At 48.0% G+C, this 20416-nt stretch overlaps 1 protein-coding gene across 1 annotated transcript in view; it reads left to right on the top strand.

Moving 5' to 3' along the window:
- Window positions 1-20416, top strand: part of kif26ba (kinesin family member 26Ba) — a 296952-nt gene that overhangs the window by 215422 nt on the left and 61114 nt on the right. Inside the window, exon 6 of the mRNA XM_080200788.1 lies at window positions 19884-20090. Within this exon, the coding sequence (XP_080056914.1) occupies window positions 19884-20090 (207 nt within the window). The remainder of the gene's footprint in view (window positions 1-19883; window positions 20091-20416) is intronic.

Below are 20416 nucleotides of genomic sequence, written 5' to 3'. Positions count from 1 at the left end.
CTTCGTCTTAAAACTTTTACCACTCACTGTCTCATGTCACGGTGATGTTTGAGTTAATTGTAATGGAATCTCGGCCTGGGTTTTCATCCTCAAGGCCAGTAGGGAGGCAGTTGGGAGATTTCCCAGCTCGCTACGCTCGAGGTCAGATCATTCATCGCTGGAATCAGGGGTGGGAGGGGGCGGGCGGAGTGGAAGGGGGTGGGGGAGTGGGGAGGGGGAAATGTGGGCTGGAGTTGGTCGGATCAGGAAGAGTGTGGAAGCAGCCATAGAGGCTGCCAGATTCAGAAGCAACCTGCTTAAAAGGCCTAACTTCATTGCCATTGGACTTTGTCCCGATGAAGTAAAATCACAAAGGCCCTCCAACCCTCATCCCTTCACCCTCCGAACACTCCCTATGCCCTACCCGTGTCACCTCATGCCCCCCCCTCCGTAGCCCCCCATGCCAATCCATGGCACCTCCAAGTCCATTGAGTCACAGCACACTCTCTGCAACTGGTGAATCCTATAGTGCAATGTGATATGTGTTTAAAAACAGCTTTGAGAAAAAAGTAGTTCATTGATAACTTCCTCCATTGTTTGAAGTAAGAGGCTGCACAATAAATTCATAAAAAATTGTCCATCACCCAGGTCTTTTAATGTCTCAAAAACCTAAAACAGCGCTTGTAATTCCTCTGAGGGGCCATGAACTGCGACTCTTTAAAAAACCTGGCCTGGCTCCAAGAAGATCGCAGAGGAGTAGGAGATGCCTCACTCCGCAATGGAGCCGATCAGGTTGGGGTGCTGGTTACAGGCTTCTGACAGCAATCAGCCTGCACCCGTTAAAGGTTCTCCCAGCCCGGCAGCGGGTCCTGAACCCTGGAATGCCAAAATCTGGCAGCAGTTCCAATGGAATCGCCCTGAGTTTTTCTGTGACCCAGAGACAGGGGGCCCAGTTGGTGTTACATCTCACAAACCAAAAGCAGCAAGCTCTTGAAATTCCTTCCAGTAAAGAGTAAAATTCCTGCTTACCTTTGGTTCATGTTAGAATCATAGAATCTCACAGTGCAGAAGGGGGCCATTCGGCCCATCATTGACCACAATCCCACCCAGGCACTATCCCAAAAACCCCATGCATTTATCCTAGTTAATCCCCCCGACACTAAGGGACAACTTATCATGGCCAATCCACCTAACCCCGCACATCCTTGGACTGTGGGAGGAAACCGGAGCACCTGGAGGAAACCCATGCAGACGCAGGGAGAACATGCAAATGCCACACAGTTAGTAACCCAAGCCAGGAATCAAACCCAGGTCCCTGACACTAAGGGGCAGCAGTGCTAACCACTCTGCTACTGTGCCCCCGTGTTTGAGAGGTGAGACCAAGGACAGGGAGCTTCTGTATCATTGGCCAACAGGGGAGCTGGTATGACACTGGAGGCGTAAGTGTTTGAAGTGGGGCAAGGTCTACTCACCCTTATTCTACCCTCAAGTGAGGCCCGACAGAGGGGAGGCATGGCAGTCTTGCTCAGTAACACTTACAAAAGGTGCTGCAATTGTGAGGAGGTTTATTTTGCTTTGTCTCCCGGGGGAGGGCACGTCTATCACTCCACTGGTCACTCTCACTGCATTACGTGCCCTCTGGGGTGCCCCCCCCCCCCCCAGATGTGCCCCCTGGGATTGCCAAAGACTCAGCTCAGTGAATAGACTCTGGTCTGAGCAGGAAGGAGCTCCAAGTTCGAGTCCTATTCCAGGACTTGCCAGAGAGTCGACGATGCAGTTTAATAGGTTAGCCATCAGCCTGCTAATCCTTCCGACACTCCCTCACTATCCCCCCAAAGGGGAGAAACGTCTGAGTGAAGATATAAAACAAGCCAGCAGTTCTCCGGGTTCCTGACCCCATGAACCCCCTGTGGTAATGGACGTGGGCAGATGTCTCTTCCTGGTGGGGGTGGGAGAGGGTGGGAGTGCGACGATTGTAAATACATTCATGATTTTATTAAAACCCAAGTGCAAAGTAGGTTGTTGGGTCCCTTTTAAAGAGGAGAGAAAATCTTCAGCAGAAGAATCCAAGAAACATTATTAAGCTGGAGGCTGCTGCGTTGGTCTGGCTCACGGAGCCACGGGTCCCACAAAAACACAGCTCAGGTTGCCCTCGACAACTACCCCATTTTTTAAACGGCAGGAGAAAGCGGTGAGGAGAAATACTCGAAAATAGGGAAGGTGTGTCTGAGCTGGGAGTGGCAGGTTCCAGGACTCGCTTTGAGCAATAACTGTCACGTGCGTGCACACGTGTGTGTGCGCACATGTGTATGTCTGAATGTGTGCATGTGTCTGAGCGTGTGCCTGTGTGTGTGCATACCTATGTGTATGAGTACCTGTATGTGAATGCTTGTGTGTGTGTGCCTGTATGTGAGCGTGTGCGTGTGTATGCGTGCCCTTGTCTGAGTGCGTGCCTGTGTGTCTATGTGTGCCCATGTGTGCGAGTGCCTGTACATGAGTGTGTGCCTGTGTTTGTGTGTGTGTGTGCCTGTGCCTGTATGTGAGTGTGCGTGTGTGTGTGTGCGCGTGTGCCTGTATGTGAGCATGTGTGTGTATGTGAGCATGAGTGCGTGCCTTGTGTATATGCGTGCCCATGTGTGCGAATGCCTGAGCGTGTGCCTGTGTGTATGTGTGTGCCTGTATGTGAGCATGTGTGCATGTGTGCCTGCATGTGAGCGTGTGTGTGTGCATGCGTGCGCACGCCATGTGTGCGTGCATGCCTGTGTTGTGTGCCTGTATGTGAGCGTGTGTGCGTGTGCCTGTATGTGAGTGTGTGTGTGTGTATGTGTGTGTGCGCCATGTGTGAGTGCGTGCCTGTGTGTATATGCATGCCTGTGTGTGCGAGTGCCTGTACTTGAGCATTCCTGAACCCAGCAGTCGAGCGTTGGAGTGTAATTGTTGCTTTCACAGCCGCAGTTCTCTCCACCGTACTGGGCGAGCTATCAGCAGACGCAGATTCAGCAACCTCAAATCCTATTTCACTTGTCTCTGGGCCGGATAAGAGTTCAGCCGTGGAACATTTAATCCCATTGACATGCAGCTTGCTCCAGCCACAAGAATTCCGTTAGTTCCATGTCATTCAAAGCGTAATGATGGAAATCCAAGGCAAATCCCTCCAGGATGCTTCTAACGCGGTGCAATGGGATTCTGCCGGATAATGCAGGTTTCTCAGGGCAGTTTTAATGCCAATTTACATAACCTACTGTTCACAATGCCAACTGACATAAATTATATTCTGCAGAGCAGCCGGGCGTGGCTAATACAGAACTGTGCAGGATGTAGGTAGAGATTAATCTAGCGAAAGGCATGAAGGGTTTCCCCCTGCGTATCCGAGGGAAGGTCTTTGATATTCAGACGCGGTTAGCTGCTGTAGTGCGTTGAATGAAAAAAAGCCTGCATTTATATAGAACCTCTCATCACACTAGGACTTCCCAGAGCACTCTACAGAGAATGGAGTACCCCTGACCTGTCGTCATTGCTGTAATTAACAAACGCAGCAGTCAGCAATTGCATAGCAAGCTCCCACAAACAGAAAAATCATCATGAGTGCATCATTTGGTTTAATTTTGTTTTATTCCTTTGTGGAACATGGGCATCGCTGGCTGGGCCAGCATTTATTGCCCATCCCCAGTTGCCCTTAGAGGGCAGTTGAGAGTCAACCACATTGCCATGGCTCTGGTGTCACATGGAGGCCAGACCAGGTAAGGATGGCCGATTTCGTTCCCTTAAGGACATTAGTGAACCAGATGGGTTTTTCCTACAATCGACAATGGTTTCATGGTCATCAGTAGGTTCTTAATCCCAGATTTTCTTATTAAACTCAAATTCCACCATCTGCCGTGGCAGGATTCGAACCCGGGTCCCCAGAACATAAACTGAGTCTCTGGATTAATGATCTAGCGATAATCTCACTAGGCCATCACCTCCCCTTTGGTTTAAATGATATCGGTTGAGGTATAAATATTGGTCAGGACATCACGGGTAAGTCTCCAGCTGCTCTTCGAAATAGTGTTGTGGGGTCTTTCCTCAGGTGGGCATCACTGGCATCACAAGGTCAGCATTTATTGCCCAACCCCCTGGTGGGCTGGGAGTCTCCAGTCCCGCTGCTGTGAGTGGAGATTTGGCTGAGCGCCAAGTTCTCCATTCTCGCTAGCCACGGCAGTGGGGTGTACGAGTCTCAAGATCTCTGGCCGTGGTTTTTAGAACGGATGCAAAGGCATTGGAGAGAGTGTGAAAAAAGATTCAGGAGAAGAGATGAGGAACTTCAGTTAGGAAGACGGACTCAGGAAGTTAGGCCTGTTTTTCTTAGAGACAAGCGAGGAGATTGGGTAGAGATTCTCAAAATCACGAGGGGGTCTGGACCGTGTAGATCGGGAGAAACTGTTCCCACTCTTGAAGGATGGAGAATGAGAGGGCCCAGATTATTGAGAAAAGCAGAAACGACATGAGGAGAAACGTCTTCACACAGTGGGTGGTCAGAGTTTGGAATGTGCTGCCTGAGACTCTGGTGGAGGTGAAGCCTTCAAAAGAGAACTGGACCATAATTTGAAAAGGAAGAATGTGCAGGGTTACGGTGAAAAGGCAGGGGAGTGGCACTTAGTGATTTTTTTTCATTTAAAGAGCTAGTACAGACACGTTGGGCCAAATGGTCACCTCCTGCACAGCGATTACACAGTGCATGACCACTGCACAGTAAACACCATGCCACACTTGGGTGTGTGACGTCGCAGTCACCGAGCTGGAGGGACTTACAGCTTGTCGAAAATGAAACCAAACCTATTAAATAAAACACTGTTGCGTTACTGTACTGAGATTTCACACCAGCCAATACTAGCTTCACATATTCCTCCGTTCAGATCTGTAATAATAATGTGCCTCACATTACAATCCGGTGACTTACTCCTCCAGTATTTGAGACTAAGAGAATCATCTGCTGGAAGGCCATTGGCAGCCTGCTCGATATTAGTGTTGGTGCCATGGCAACTTGAGCTCACTTAGTGATTGCTTGGCTATCCATCTGGGGATACGTCTAAGCTTTGATAACATTCCAGGGTTGAGCTACTGGGTGAAGATGGACTGGCAGGGCAGAGTGTGCCAGCCGAAGGCTGAGGGAATTCCAGATGAAAATGTTTGGTATCAAATGATCGCGGATGCCTTTGAGTCTATTTGAACACAAATACGACGCCTGGATTTTCTAGTGCAGCCTCTGTAATGACTTCAATCAGGCCACTGAGGTTGGCCGATTGGCGTATGAACTCCTTGATTAAGGATCCAATTGATGGGCCAATCGGGGAGTCTTTGCCTTGTACATAACTGGGCGTGTCAGTTCCTCTGACACCCCTGGAGATGGATTGCTAGCACTCTGTGTACTGCTGTAGAGTTTGTAAATTAGAGGGGTTTTGGTGAAGGGACCTCTGCCTCCGAAGACTGACTACGGCCTCGAGGATGACTTTTTCATTCTTTCATGGGACGTGGGCATTGCTGGCTGGGTCAGCATTTGTTGCCCATTCCGAGTTGCCCTTGAACTGAGTGGCTTGCTTGGCCATTTTAGAGGGCAGCTAAGAGTCAACCACACTGTTGTGGCTCTGGAGTCACATGTAGGCCAGACCGGGTAAGGACGGCAGATTTCCTTCCCTAAAGGACATGAGTGAACCAGGTGGGTTTTTACGACGGTTGCTAGTTTCATGATGACCATTACTGAGACTATAGATGGAATTTGTTGACTGCGGCGGGATTTTCCCGTCTTGGGGCGAATGCGGAGGGAAAATCCTGCCTTAAGATCAAAGAAAATTACAGCACAGGAACAGACCCTTTGGCCCTCCAATTCCACCCAGTGGCTTTGGATTCCAGATTCTCCCGATTGATTTTGGATCCCAACCAGCTGCGGTGGGGTGGTTTGAACCTACATCCTCAGAGTATTAGCCTGGGCTAGTGACATTACTACTCTGCCGTTGTGGGGGGGAAGGGGTGCCTGCTAACTACAGGTGCTTGCTAATGCGCCAGTTGTGTATTAACCAGTCCTCTGGTGTTTAGAAGTGTTCCTCGCTGCAGCCTCAGTAACAGTAATGATGAGTAATTGCTTGGTCCAGTCTTCATTAACCTCCAATCAGCCCGTTCCACAGCCGATTAATTGCTAATGGAGAGATAGAGTTGTGCGATGGCTGGATGGGCTGCTGGCTGCTTCGCTGCTGTCTCTCTCTCTCGAACCGCGCTGTCCAGATGGGAGCAGCCCTGGGACTGATCGATGAGCAGCGCCCCTGCACAGAGCTGTGACTCTCCATCCATAACGGCTGAGAGAAGCCGACACAAACAAATCCCAAATGAGTTAAGCAGGTAGCCGGATAGAGCGCAGGCTGTCATCCCGAGGTTGGGAAATTTACTGAAGGAAAGGTGCAGCCTACCTTCTGTGCGCAAGGTCGGTTGAGGAAGCGGGGATTCTGTGCCCACACCGGATATTAGCACGCCAAGCACATCACATTGGAAAGGTGAGGAATGAAGGATAAAACTTATCATCACCCCCTCGATAGAAAAGAGCAGCAGGATCATAGAATATACAGCACAGGAGGAGGCCATTTGGCCCATTGTGCCCTCCAATTCATCCCACTTTCTGGTTGTATCACAGCTTGGTGTGACCCCTACGCTGCCCAAGGCTACAAGAAACTACAGAGGGTCGTGAATGAATCCCTGTCCGTCACATAAACCAGCCTCCCATCCATTGACTCTGTCTATACTTCCCTCTATCTCGGAAAAGCAGCCAGCACAATTAAGGACCCCACGCAATCCTGGGCATTCTCTCTTCCACCTTCTTCCGTTGGGAAAAGATACAAAAGTCTGAGATCACGTACCGACCGACTCAAGAACAGCTTCTTCCCTGCTGCTGTCAGACTTCTGAATGGACCTACCTTGCATTAAGTTGATCTTTCTCTACACCCTAGCTATGAGTGTAACACCACATTCTACACTTTCTCCTTTCCTCCTCTATGAACAGTATGCTTTGTCTGTATAGTATGCATGAAACAATGTTAATATAAGAACAAAGAACAATACAGCACAGGAACAGGCCCTTCGGCCCTCCAAGCCTGCACTGATCATGTGTTCCTAACTAGACCACCCGTTTGTATCCCTCTATTTCCAGTCTGTTCATGTGGCTATCTAGATCAGTCTTAAATGATCCTAGCATGTCTGCCTCAACCACCTTGCTTGGCAGTGCATTCCAGGCCCCCACCACCCTCTGTGTAAAATATGTCCCCTGTATATCTGTATTGACAGTAAAAAGTCTGACAACACCAGGTTTCAGTCCAACTGATTTTACTGTGTTTACCCCGGTCCAATGCCGGCATATCCACATCAAATCTGTATTGAACCTTTCCCCCCCTTACCTTGAACTTGTGACCACTTGTGTTTGTCATTTCCAACCTGGGAAAAAGCTTCCAACTGTTCACCCTGGCTAAGCCCTTCATAATTTTATAAAGATGTGACAATAAAAGATCAAATCAAATCACTTCCCCTGTTGGTTCACCCATAGATCTGAACATCTTTCCAAGGCTGGTTTAGGTGCAGTGTTCCCCAGTTTAATGGAGGCGGAATTAAAGGTGGCACCTGAATTACTGTCTCTGTCACCTCCCTGCAGTAGCCGTTGATCAGAGCTGATCTGAAGCAGTTGGTGCCAAAGTGTTATTTAACTGTTAGAGGGACGTCACAATGGGCCTGGTGTTAAACTTGCCCATTGGGCCCACCCTTCCTGACAGGCTGTTGGGTGGTAATCTGACTTCCCTTCCCTGGCACAGGGGTGCGTTGTTGCCACGCTGACTCAGAACAAGCCAGTCCTGACTCTCCTCTCTGTGACTGGACCTCGAATAGCCTTTACCATTTCTTTCAGTCTGATACCTGTACGTTCCATGTGATTGACACGGCAAGGAGCCAATCAAGACTTTTCAGCCACTTTGCCGTGTTGTTTGATTCAGAAGGGGAGAGTTGGAGGATGGGAGTAGGGATGGGGGGGACGGGGGGGGGGGGGTGGTGAATGGTGGGGAGAGGGGTAGGATAGTGAAGAAGTCAATGATAGTCCATCGAGCTGGGCTCCAGTGAAACATATAGTTCACTGACTGAGAATCACTTCAGACAGTCTCTGTTCCCACAACCAATTAAATATTTAGTTACTTGGAAAGCGATGGATTTTGGTCAGTGTGTCTTGAGAGTTTGGTTTGGCATTTATTGAATATCCAGCTTCTAAGATACACTGCAGTATTCGCAACCCTAAAAGAGGAGGCAATAGCCTAGTGGTACTATCACTAGACTATTAATCTAGAGACTCAGCTAATGTTCTGGGGACCTGGGTTTAAATCCACCATGACAGATGGTGTAATTTAAATTCAATTTAAAAAAATCTGGAATTAAGAATCTACTGATGACCATGAAGCCATTGCCAATTGTTGGAAAAACCCATCTGGTTCACCACTATCCTTTAGGGAAGGAAATCTGCCATCCCTACCTGGTCTGGCCTACATGTGACTCTAGACACACAGCAATGTGGTTGACTTTCAACTGCCCTTGGGCAACTAGGGATGGGCAATAAATGCTGGCCAGCCAGCGATGCCCATGTCCCATGGATGAATTCAAAAAAACCCTGGAATAACAGGAGACAGAGGATGTATGGTACAGAAACAGGTCATTCAGCCTGATCAGTCCAGCCAACGTGCTCCATCTGAGCCTCCGCCTCTTTTTCCCCGTGTAAACCTCTCACCATAACCCTCTCTTCCCTTCTCTCTCAAACACTTGCCTAGTTCTCCCCTTTAACAAATCGATATTATTCATTTCAACCACTCTCCCGGTGGTAGTGAGTTCCACATCTCCTCTCTTTGGGTAAAGGAGTTTCTCTTGAATTCCCTATCAGATTTCTTGGTGACTATCTTGTATTAGTGCCTCTAGTTACACTCTTCCCCACAAGAGGAAACATCCTCTCTGCTTCCACTTCCTCAAAACCTTTCAGAATTTTGAAGCTTTTTGTTCTGTCACCGTCAGCCTTTCTTTGTACGAGAAATGAGACTCCTTCTGCCAATCCTTTCCTGATGCATATATATCATACATATCTGATACCATCCTGATAAGACTTCTCCACACTCTCCCTAATGCTTTTAAATCCTTTCCTTACAATATGGTGACCAGATCCGTACTGGGTGTGGTCGAACCAAGATCCAATACGTGTTTAGCACAATTTCCTTCATCTGAATTCTATCCCTTTAAAAATAAAGCTGGCTGTTTGGTTTGCTTTATAGCTTTGCTAATCGTTGGTGCAGATTATAATGATTAGTGAGAACCTTTTGTCCCTCTACTTCTGCTGGACTTTGAAATAATAAGTGAGCTCCCTGTTCTTCTCACTTGTTTGTACTACCTCACACAAGAACAGAAAATCTTGGAAGAAAACTCATCAGGTCTGGCAGCATCCCTGGACAGAGTTAATGGCTGATATTTTACGACTTAGCTCAGGCAAGGCAGGTAAAATCCCACCCGTGGCCTGTTTCTTCAGAAGGAACGCTTCACAAGTGCAGATACGAAAATACAACAAAACTTACTCCAACATATAAATCAAAGAAAGGGTTTAATAAAGAAACATCATTACTCCAAACTTGGGGCCTCACCCTGGGCCACTCCAAGCTCTCCATAATTCCACGCAGGTTCCTATTTATAGCGAATCAGCTGATCAGCTGACTGTTACATCACTTTGTAATTGGTCCCATGATTTACTGGGTCAGCTGACCCTTACATCTTGTTCCCGTTGGTCACATTACAACCAATACAAAGTTGTCATCGGTTACACTCTAACCAATGGAGAATTCTGATCTTTGAGCCTCGCAGCTCGCAGAACAGAATTCTCTCTTGGCCCAGGGCAGAGTTTTACAAGCCTCACGTTTCCGGGGGGGGGGGCATGGCGGTAAAATTCCAGCCAATGTTTCCAGTCTGTATGACTATTCTTCAGACCTGCTGAATTTCCCCAGCATTTTCTGATTCCAGCATCCACAGCACTACCTCACGTTTATCCGTGTTGATCTTTATTTGCCCGTTCTGAATGTTTATTAAGCCTTCATCCTCCCGCATTGACTCCATCTTGGTGTCATCTGCAAATTTAGTAACTACGTTTTTGATCCCAGAGTCCAACGCGTTAATGTGAATTGTGACCAGCTGTGATCTCAGCATCAACCCTTGTGAGACACCACATCCCACGTCCTGCAGCTCTGAGTAACTCACCATCCTTCCCAGTCTCCCTGCTTTCCATCTCGGTGACAACTCTTAAATAGGAAGCAATAATCAGCCAAGCTGCTGGTTGGATAAGAATCCAACACAGCGGCCTCTGCCCAGGGTCGCTCCACTGGGCAACAGCTGGACACCTTGGGAAAGTCGTGGACAAGTTGATGCCATGTGTGTGTGTGCTCCCCAGGGAGCTGGCTGCCCTTCCTCCCGTAGATGACACTGGTACCTTCTGACTGGGATAGTACAAAATAAAGTTCATTTCAAGCCAAGTCCCTGAATGTGATGTCCAAAGTGACAGCAGAAGATCAAACTGGTCAAAGTGATTGATCTCAGCTTGCCCTGTGGAATACTGAGCTGCCACAACTAGGAAGGTTTAGTTTTATATCAGCCTTCGCTCTTTATGGAAAGCTTCAGCTGGAGTGACGGTCACCAGGATTTTACAGCGCCCCCCCCCACCCGCCCAACAGAACTTATGATCCCACCAAACTCAGTGGAGATGTAAGTGGCTCTCTGCATTGCTGGGAGGGGGGCTGTACTGTGACAAGGGGCAATAAAATCTTAGCTAACGTGTTCATCAAATGATGTAGCTTAACCATTGTAAATATGCATGTGCAGGGTTATAAGGATAGGGTGGATGGGCTTGGGTAAGATGTTCTTTCAGAGAGTCAGTGCAGACTCAATGGACCAAATGGCCTTCTTCTGGGCCAGCACTGTGGTTAGCACTGCTGCCTCACAGCGCCAGGGACCCGGGTTCAATTCCAGCCTTGGGTCACTGTCTGTGTGGAGTCTGCATGTTCTCCCCATGTCTGCATGGGTTTCCTCCGGGTGCTCTGGTTTCCTCCCACAGTCCAAAGATATGCGGGTTAGGTTGATTTGGCCACGCTAAATTAACCCTAGTGGCAGGGGGTTAATAGGGTAAATATGAGGGGCTATCGGAATAAGGTCTGGGTGGGATTGTGGTCGGTGCAGACTCGATGGGCCAAGTGGCCTCTTTCTGCACCTTAGAGATTCTATTCTTCTGCACTGTCAGGATTCTATAAGAATGAGGCTGCTCAGCCCATTGCAAAGTGTGCTAGCCCTTTGCCAGAGCTATCCAATTGGTCCCACTTCCCTGTAAATCTCTCCTTTTCAGGTGGACATCTAATTCACTGTTGATGGTTATTATCCAGTCCCGTTGTAGCAACTCTTTCAGGCAGTGCATTGCAGACTGTAACCATGCGCAAGCACGGCTAAACTCCCCTCGGAATCTTTTCCCAAAGCCAATGTGAGAAAAATAACCTTTTGTGTCCCAGGGTTAGAAAGAAGAAAGATCAACTCGGATTTCGGTCACTGACCTCCTCTCTCCCTTCCTTCAACTACAAGTAGACACTAGGGAGAGGATTTTGACTTTTGGATCCTGAACGTGGGAATCCCAGCCCCACGCTGTCTGGGAAACGGTCACCTGACCGTGATTTTTCATGGGTTAACCAATTAGTGGTAAGCTCAGCATTCAGTTAAGCCTGTCAAAATTGGAGATCGAAGAAGACGCAGCCTGCCATGTCAGGGAATAAAGAGAGAGAGAGAGTGCCTCCATCTTGAGGCGCCTTTTTCAACCACTCTTAAATTTAAAAATGGCTTCAGAAGGAAGGGCCTCAAAGCCTGCCTGGAGTGCTGACTCTTGCCCTCAGAACCTGCTGCTTCGAAGCTATCTCCCAGGATGCTGTCTATGTCAAGGGGCCACAGTGTGATGGAAAATTCCAGTAAATCTCAGTTAACTGGCCTGGGGATTAGGCGAATTCTTCTCCTCCCAGTGCGGTCATATTTATGTGAAACTCCCTTCCCCACAGAGCAGAGTTGTATAAGGCTAATTTAAATAGAATCTTGTACTCACTGAGGAAGGAACAGCGCTCTGAAAGCTCGTGATTCCAAATAAACCTGTTGGACTCTAACCTGGTGTTGTGCGACCTCTTCCTGTGCCCACCCCAGTCCAACGCCGGCGTCTCCACATCAGCGGTAGAATCTTGATCAACAAGGGGGTCAAAGGTTACAGGGGGTTGACAGCAAAGTGCCATTGAAGTCACATTCAGACCAACCCATGATCCTCATAAATGGAGAAGCAGGCTCGAGGGGCCAAATGGCCTTCTCCTGCTCCTAATTTGTAAGTTTGACGCGTACATTAATTGAGTGTCCTCTGACCTCCACGCTTGTCCCCAAATGGGGGCAACAGATCTGCCTTGGGAGGGAGTTTGTTGGTGCTGCCTTCCATGGCCAAGGAAGGAGCTGTTCATGTTGAGCCTTTCCAAATTTATAGTTCCAATTATACTCTACAATATAATTAACAGCGTGCCCACTGAGCCTGGTGGTGAAGATTAGACCCCACTACATATTGCGTTGCTTTGATTCAATCGAGGGGATGTCAAAGAATGGCTTTCATCAGCAAACGCCGGGGTGGGGGTGCGGGGGTGGGGGGGGGGGTGGTGGGGGGGGGGGGGGCAGTAAATAAAGCATTCCCTGACAACGAGCCAACCAGCAGAAGAAAACACGGCAGTGTGTTCCCCGTTTTCTGGCCTATCATTGGGATGAGTCACTCGAGGAGGGGGATGGGGAGGGGTGGGGGTTGGAGGGGGGGTGTTGGTTTGAAGGAACTGGCTGTGGTCACTGAGTGTTCACCAGATGTCAGCAAATTCCAGTCACTCGGCCGGCAGTGAACAACATTTTCACAACGTCAGCTCCGAGAGACAGCCCCCGGGTCCCACGCACAACATATGTTGTCACGCAAGGATATAGCTGTCATGTCTGAAGGAGCATTAATTCATCATCGGAACGCACGCGTGCCTTGACGTTACCCTCCTGCGTGTTTACTCTTCTGTTGCCCCGGAGTGTGATGAGCCGTGTTTCTCTTTTGGGCGAGGCACTGAGGTGGTGGATTAACGTTGTTGTGAAGCAATCGATGGCTGCGGGAAACAGCTTCATTCCCTCGTGTGTGGTCACCCAATTAAAGGCTTGTTCCCAGCTTTCCTGCTCTGAGGTGTGAACTGGAGGCGGTTTTGCTGTAAGTCTATTCCGAGTAAAACGGCCCGCCCTGTGACACAGCTCCTTGGGTGCAATGGGGAGGCGGTAAAGTCAACGGGCTGGAAATCCAGAGAGACGAGGGTTCATATCCCAGCACAGCAGCTGGTGAGATTTCAATTCAAGAATTCTCGGACTGAAAGTCAGCGATGGCGACTGTGACAGTTATCATCATGGGGTTGCACAGTTAGCATTGCTGCCTCACGGCGCCAGGGATCCGGGTTCGATTCCCGGTTGGGTCACTGCCTGTGTGGAGTCTGCACATTCTCCCCGTGTCTGTGCGGGTTTCCTCCGGGTGCTCCGGTTTCCTCCCACAGTCCAAATATGTGTGGGTTCGGTTGATTGGCCATGCTAAAAACTGCCCCTTAGTGTCCTGAGATGTGTAGGTTAGAGGGGTTAGTGGATAAAGATGTAAGGATATGGGGTAGGGCCCGGGTGGGATTGTGGTCAGTGCAGACTCGATGGGCCAAATGGCCTCTTTATGTATAGGGATTCTATGATCTATTGTAGGGATTCTATGATCTATTCGATTCTATGTTTCTAATAAGCAAATACTGACCTCCTGCCTTAACTGTACAAGCAATTAGCAATGACTCAACTCATCTCCTGACCTCCCAAAGCCTGTCCACTACCTACAAGGCACATGTCAGGGGTGTGATGGAATACTCCCCACTTGCCTGATGGGTGCAGCCCCATAAGAATGTAGCAATGTAATGCATTCCAACTTAGCAAGGCATATTGTTTTAATGCTTTTTCACAAAGAGAAAGAACCCAACTACAGTTTTTACATTTTTTGTAATTGGCAAATCTAATTTGCTTAATCTTATGTTGAAATTTAATGAAATTAAAGAAATACCCAGACAGAAGTAGAAAGAAGCCAAAAATGTTTAACTTGACATTTAAAGTCATAGAGGTTTACAGCATGGAAACAGGCCCTTTGGCCCAACATGTCCATGCTGCCCTTTTTTTTTAAACCCCTAAGCTAGTCCCAATTGCCTGCATTTGGTCCATATCCCATTTTACCCACATAGCTGTCTAAATGTGTTTTAAAAGACAAAATTGTACCCACCTCTACTACTACCTCTGGCAGCTTGTTCCAGACACTCACCACCCTCTATATGAAAGAATTGCCCTTCTGAACACTTTTGTATCTCTCCCCCGTCACCTTAAACCTACGTCCTCTAGTTTTAGACTCCCCCACCTTAGGGAAAAGATATTGACTGTCTAGCTGATCTGTGCCCCTCAATCTTTTATAGACCTCTATAAGATCGCCCCTCGGCCTCCTACCCTCCACAGAAAAAAGTCCCAGTCTATCCAGCCTCTCCTTATAACTCAAACCATCAAATCCCGGTAGTATCCTAGTAAATCTTTTCTGCGCTGTTTCTAGTTTAATAATATCTTTTCTATAATAGGGTGACCAGAACTGTACAGAGTGTTCCAAGTATGGCCTTACCAATGTCTTGTACAACTTCAGTAAGATGTCCCAACAGACTTTGAAATTTAATGAAATGAAATAAATATCCAGATGGAAATAGAAAGAAGCTAAATATGTGTAACTGAACATTTATTGGAAGGAAGAGGAGAAAAATTGTTCCCTTCATTACTTCTTGTCAAACGATATTTTTCTTTGATCCATACTGATGTCAGGGGAACAATTATGTAAATATCTCTGGCAGATTCAGTAAAATGTGCTTTTCTTGTGATTATAATAACAAATATACAACCCAACCTGTTAAATTATCATTGATAGTTTAGTCATTTTGTATTCTGGGAAGTTATAAAATTGTAGAGCAGTACCACAGATGTACGAGGCAAGTTTTTTTACACACTGGATGCTGGGTGCCTGGAGCTCACTGCCGGGGGAGGTAGTTTGAACTCAGAACAGCTTCTCAGAGTCCCAGGTCAACTCTGGTCAAACCACCAACAGCAGATTTTCTACTCCAGGAAGGCACGACCTTGTTTTCAGATAACCAGCGGAATTTCCCAATAAAACAGAGAGAGAGAGAAACACTTCTTTTCAGCTTGCTGTCCCTTCTAAAAATTAGCCTGCAGCTCAGAACTGAAAATAACAGAGCTCCTGTCAGCTGTCCTGCCTACCAGTTTACCTCCTAACAATGCAGGGTCATAAAAACTAATCTCAGAAAGTATCTGAGGCCCCATTTAAGCCATTTAAGGAATAGTGAAAGGATTCTCATAGACAGTCCAATAACAATGATATCAGCTAAGGCTATAAGCTTCAGAGAGCATGATATAAAAAAGTCTCTTAAAGGTACACTAATGTCACAATAATTTTTTTTAAGTGGGCAGAGAGTGTAGTATATTGCAAAGTGTGATCAGTTTGTTGTATTTCCCTCTCTGCTGCTACAGTTGAGAGGCTGTAAATAAAATTAGTTCAGGAATGAAAGCATGGAGCATGTGTTAGTTTTAATATAGTTTTGATTTGATTTGATTTATTATTGTCACATGTATTAGTATACAATGAAAAGTATTGTTTCTTGCACGCAATACAGACAAAGCATACCATTCATAGAGAAGGAAAGGAGAGGGTGCAGAATGTAGTGTTACAGTCATAGCGAGGGTGTAGAGAAAGATCAACTTAATGTGAAGTAGGTCCAATCAAAAGTCTGATGGCAGCAGGGAAGAAGCTGTTCTTGAGTCAGTTGGTACGTGACCTCAGACTTTTGTATCTTTTTCCTGATGAAAGAAGGTGGAAGAGAGAATGTCCGGGATGTGTGGGGTCCTTGATTACGCTGGCTGCTTTGCATAGGCAGCAGGAAATGTAGGCAGAGTCGGTGAATGGGAGGTTGGTTTGCATGATGGAATTCCAGGTGGTTGAAGGTTGAGCAGCCTGTTTTGGGATAAGGGAATGGGGGAGGGGGACAGGGGTGGGGGACGGGAGGGTCTGGAGTACATACAGCCACATTAAGTTTAAGATATAGTTACAGCCACATTAAGTATAATGTTACGTTACATTAAGTATATCATGCCGTTACATTACCTTATGAACATCAAATTGCTTCATTACGTGCTCAACACACAGACAGCAACTTCTAAGCTGTGGTTCCCCCTGTGAACTCCAGACAGTGATTAATCGAGGAGGTATCTGCCTCCAGGTACACAGAGGTTATTAAAGTGGGCGAGTGGAACCCGGAGATGCAGCAAGCCAGTCACTTCATAGGGCTTTATTGTAAGGAGCAAATGGAAATTTGGCAGTGTGTGGGAACATAAGGATTTTTAAGAACAGGAAATGGTTGTTAGACCTCAACAAAGCCGTTCTATTTTTCACACAGAACTCTGCTGTGCCAAGACACTATGTTCAAGCCCGTCCCTTTCCAAGCGTACGTACAATTGCTCCTTCAACCCATTAATATTCTCCACTTCAAAGGCCTTTCCTGGTACCTTCCCCTCCAATTCCGTGACCCTCTTCATCTCACTTCCAACTTCCTAAACTTTCAACTTGGGTATCCGAGCAGCATTTCAGGGTGAATAATTTGCCTGTGATCTGGGAAAATTGCCCTCGTTTCATTTAAGACACCTCAAAGTCTCTGCTTTCCAGGGAAAGCACGTGTGAGTGAGTACTTGGGTTTAAATGTCATGTCAGAATTTGCAGGCTTTGCGGACACATGAGTGACCTGTTATCGCAGAGCGATGGGCACAGGGTTGGAGCAAAAGTGAAAACAAGTGTCCTTTATATGCAGTAGGAGAGGGTGTAAGTTGGTGCCATGGTGCAGGGCTAGAAGACCAGTTTCTGGCAAGTCAAAACCTTCTCTTCGCCGTGCAAGCTCCCACCAACAGGAATTACCGTCACTCGACAATTGCCCCGAGGAAAATGTCAGCCATTTGCAAATCGGCTGCTGTGTTTCCAATGTGCCACAATACATAAGAACATAAGAAATAGGGGCTGGAGTGGGCCATCTAGCCCTTCGAGCCTGCCCCGCCATTCAACAAGATCATGGCTGATCTGTCGTGGCTCAGTTCCACATTCCCGCCCTCTCTCCATAACCCTTAATCCCCTCTCTTATCAAAAACCCATCAACCCGCGTCTTAAATATATTTAGTGAGGCAGCCTCCACCACTTCAACGGGCAGAGAATTCCAGAGATTCACCACCCTTTGAGTGAAGAAGTTCCTCCTCAACTCCGTTCTAAACCGCCCCCCCTTTATCTTGAGGCTGTGCCCTCTAATCCTACTGTCCTTTCTGAGCGGGAAGAGCTTCTCCACCTCTATCCTATCCATCCCATTCATCATCTTATATGTCTCAATGAGATCTCCCCTCATTCTTCTAAACTCTAACGAGTACAAGCCTAGTTTATTCAGCCTCTCCTCATAGTTCAACCCCCTCAACTCCGGTATCAGCCTAGTAAACCTCCTCTGAACTCCCTCCAAGGCCAAAATATCCTTGCGTAAGTACAGCGCCCAAAACTGCACACAGTACTCCAGCTGTGGCCTCACCAGTGCCCCATATAGCTGCAGCAAGATCTCCCTACTTTTATATTCAATCCCCCTCGTTATGAAGGCCAGCATCCCATTCGCCTTCCTGACCTCCTGCTGCACCTGCAAGCTGGGTTTTTGCGACTCATGCACAAGGACCCCGAGGTCCCTCTGCACCGTCGCTTGCTGCAGTTTTTTGCCATGTAAGTAATACTCCTTCCTACCACTATTCCTACCAAAGTGGACAATAACATCTATCATCAAATAAAAATCCACTGCATCATTGACCATGAAATGTCTTGGGCATGAGTGGCCACCTTTACTGGAACTGATGTCTTTCAAGCTATTTAATTACAGAAGTATAATATCTGGAAGAAGGGAGAAGGACGGTCAGGAATTGAGACGTGAGGAGGCTATTCTTAATCTTCTCCCTTCGTTCCTCCTGTCAGTCAGTGAGCTGTGACCGAGATGTCGGGGATTTTTAAAGAGCTGCCTGGGTTCTCCGATGTTTCCTTTGACAGCACTTCGCAGTCCTGCCTCTCACAAGTCATTCCCTCTCTGCTGACTTGTGCCCTGTCCTTTTCCCTCCATTCTCCTGATCGCGCTGACTTGCTTTCAAGAAGGAATGAGATTTAGCACTTGAGCCGAAGGAGAATCAAAGGGATATTGGGGTGGGGGAGTAGGGGGTGTTTGGGGAGGGGGGTGGGGAGGGATGTGGGGGTGGTGGCAGGAAGGTGGGAATCAGGCTATTAAATTGGGTGATCAGCCATGAATGACAAAGCAAGCTTGAAGGGCCAAATGGCCGCCTCCTCTTTCTATGACAGGAAGACTTCTGAAAGAAGGAACTGCCGGACACCCCAAGGCCCTTCATGGTCAATGATGCAGTGGATGATTTTTATTTGATGATAAATGTTATTGTGGCACATCGGAAACACAGCAACCAATTTGCAAATGGCCAACTTTTTTCTCGTGGCAATTGTCGAGTGACAGTAATTCCCGTTGGTGGGAGCTCGTGAGGTGGAGAGAAGGTTTTGACTTGCCAGTCAGCCCCCCACCCTCCCCCCCCCCCCCCACCCCCCCATCACTCTCAGCACCCAAAGCCACCCCCCCCACCCTATCCCGTCCCCGCTGCCACCGTCATCCCACACCCCCAGGCTCGGACTGAGGACGATGTGGGAGCTGCCTCACAGTCTGCGGAATGTTGGCCCCTCTTCAAACTGAACTCCATCTCCTGGAGTGCAGAATGTCCCAACTCCTTTCCTCAGCCGATGGTGGGCAGCCTCTTGCAGCTGATGATCCCACTCGGGAGACGGTTCTGTACTGTGGGCCAAGAACGCAACCATTCGTGGTCGTTGCCATGTCAGGTGGAGATTTGGGCCCCTGACCCACCCTGGTGCAGGGTCGGAAAATCCAGTCCGGGGTCCCTAACTCGGGGTTTTCATAAACAACAGGTGAAGAACCACCAACCCCCCCTCAACCCAGTTCAATCACTAGGACACTCATAGACTAGGCAGACAGCGCACATGCTTATCTGTTTCCACAGCTAGTTCTTCCTGGACGGGTTGTTAGCCTGTCACTTACAGACTGAGGGGAGGACCACTCTACATCAAGCGTGGTTGCCCTGGAGACAATCTGCCCTTGGTGTATTGAAAGGATTTGCGGCCATGTTTTGGACACACCTTCCATGGCCATTGGATTGGAAATGGAACTAAAACCTGGAACAGGCGCTGGAGTGTGGGGACTAGGGGATTTTCACGTTGCAGTGTTAATGGAAAGCTAGTTGTGATGCTAATAAATAAACTCTAAATTTGTGGGGACCATGAATTGGAGTCAATTGGAATTTTTTTTGGAGAAAGCAAGGAATGGATTTGGGTTTGCCTGGTCCACTCTGAGCATTGGCTCTGTAACTTTAAGAGGGAAATAAATAAATAAAACATCTGTCCCAGGGATTGGAAGTGGCTGGCTAAACCAACATTTATTGTCCCTGAGGAGAATATGGTGAACTCCCTTCTTGCAGTCTGTGTGTTGTAGAGACACTCACAGTGCTGTCACATGAGTGGTATTAAAAGAGTGAAGTGTTATTGAAAGTTTGCAGCAGTTTGGAATGTGACCGGGATGTTTTATTTCCCTCCCCGGCAGGTGAAGGTCATGCTGCGGATCTGCTCGGCCTCCGTTGGGGACCTGTCGGAATCCAGCTGCTTCTTCAAAGTTGACCCTCGCAAGAAGCAGATCACGCTGTACGACCCCCCGGTGAATGGACTCCAGAATTCCTCGCAGAAAAGAGGGGGCCTGGTGCCACCAAAGATGTTTGCTTTCGACGCTGTCTTCCCGCAGGACTCTTCGCAGGTCAGGTGCAACGTGCCCGCGGTTCTGTTGTAGCCGCTGTGGTGACAGTATCACAATGCTCTCAATATCACACACCGTTTCCAAGGCTACGTTTGTAATCTGGGATTGGGCACACAGTTTAGTGCGCGTGTATCCAGGTTTCTAGGTGTCTCTTTTGGCTGCTTCCACTCGGGTGGAGCAGGGGGAGGTCATGAAGCCCCCTCCCCAACTCAGCCTCTGTTCCACCGTTCAATGAGACCTTGGGTGATTGGGTATTTTAACTCCATCCATCTATCCCGGCTGCCTATAAGAACTGAGAAAAGATGAGCAGATACAGACCATATAAC

The sequence above is a fragment of the Carcharhinus amblyrhynchos genome, chromosome 12 (genome assembly GCF_965287045.1).
Source record: "Carcharhinus amblyrhynchos chromosome 12, sCarAmb.v2.hapA, whole genome shotgun sequence".
Lineage (NCBI taxonomy): Eukaryota > Metazoa > Chordata > Chondrichthyes > Carcharhiniformes > Carcharhinidae > Carcharhinus > Carcharhinus amblyrhynchos.
This window is presented reverse-complemented; position numbering and strand designations above follow the sequence as displayed.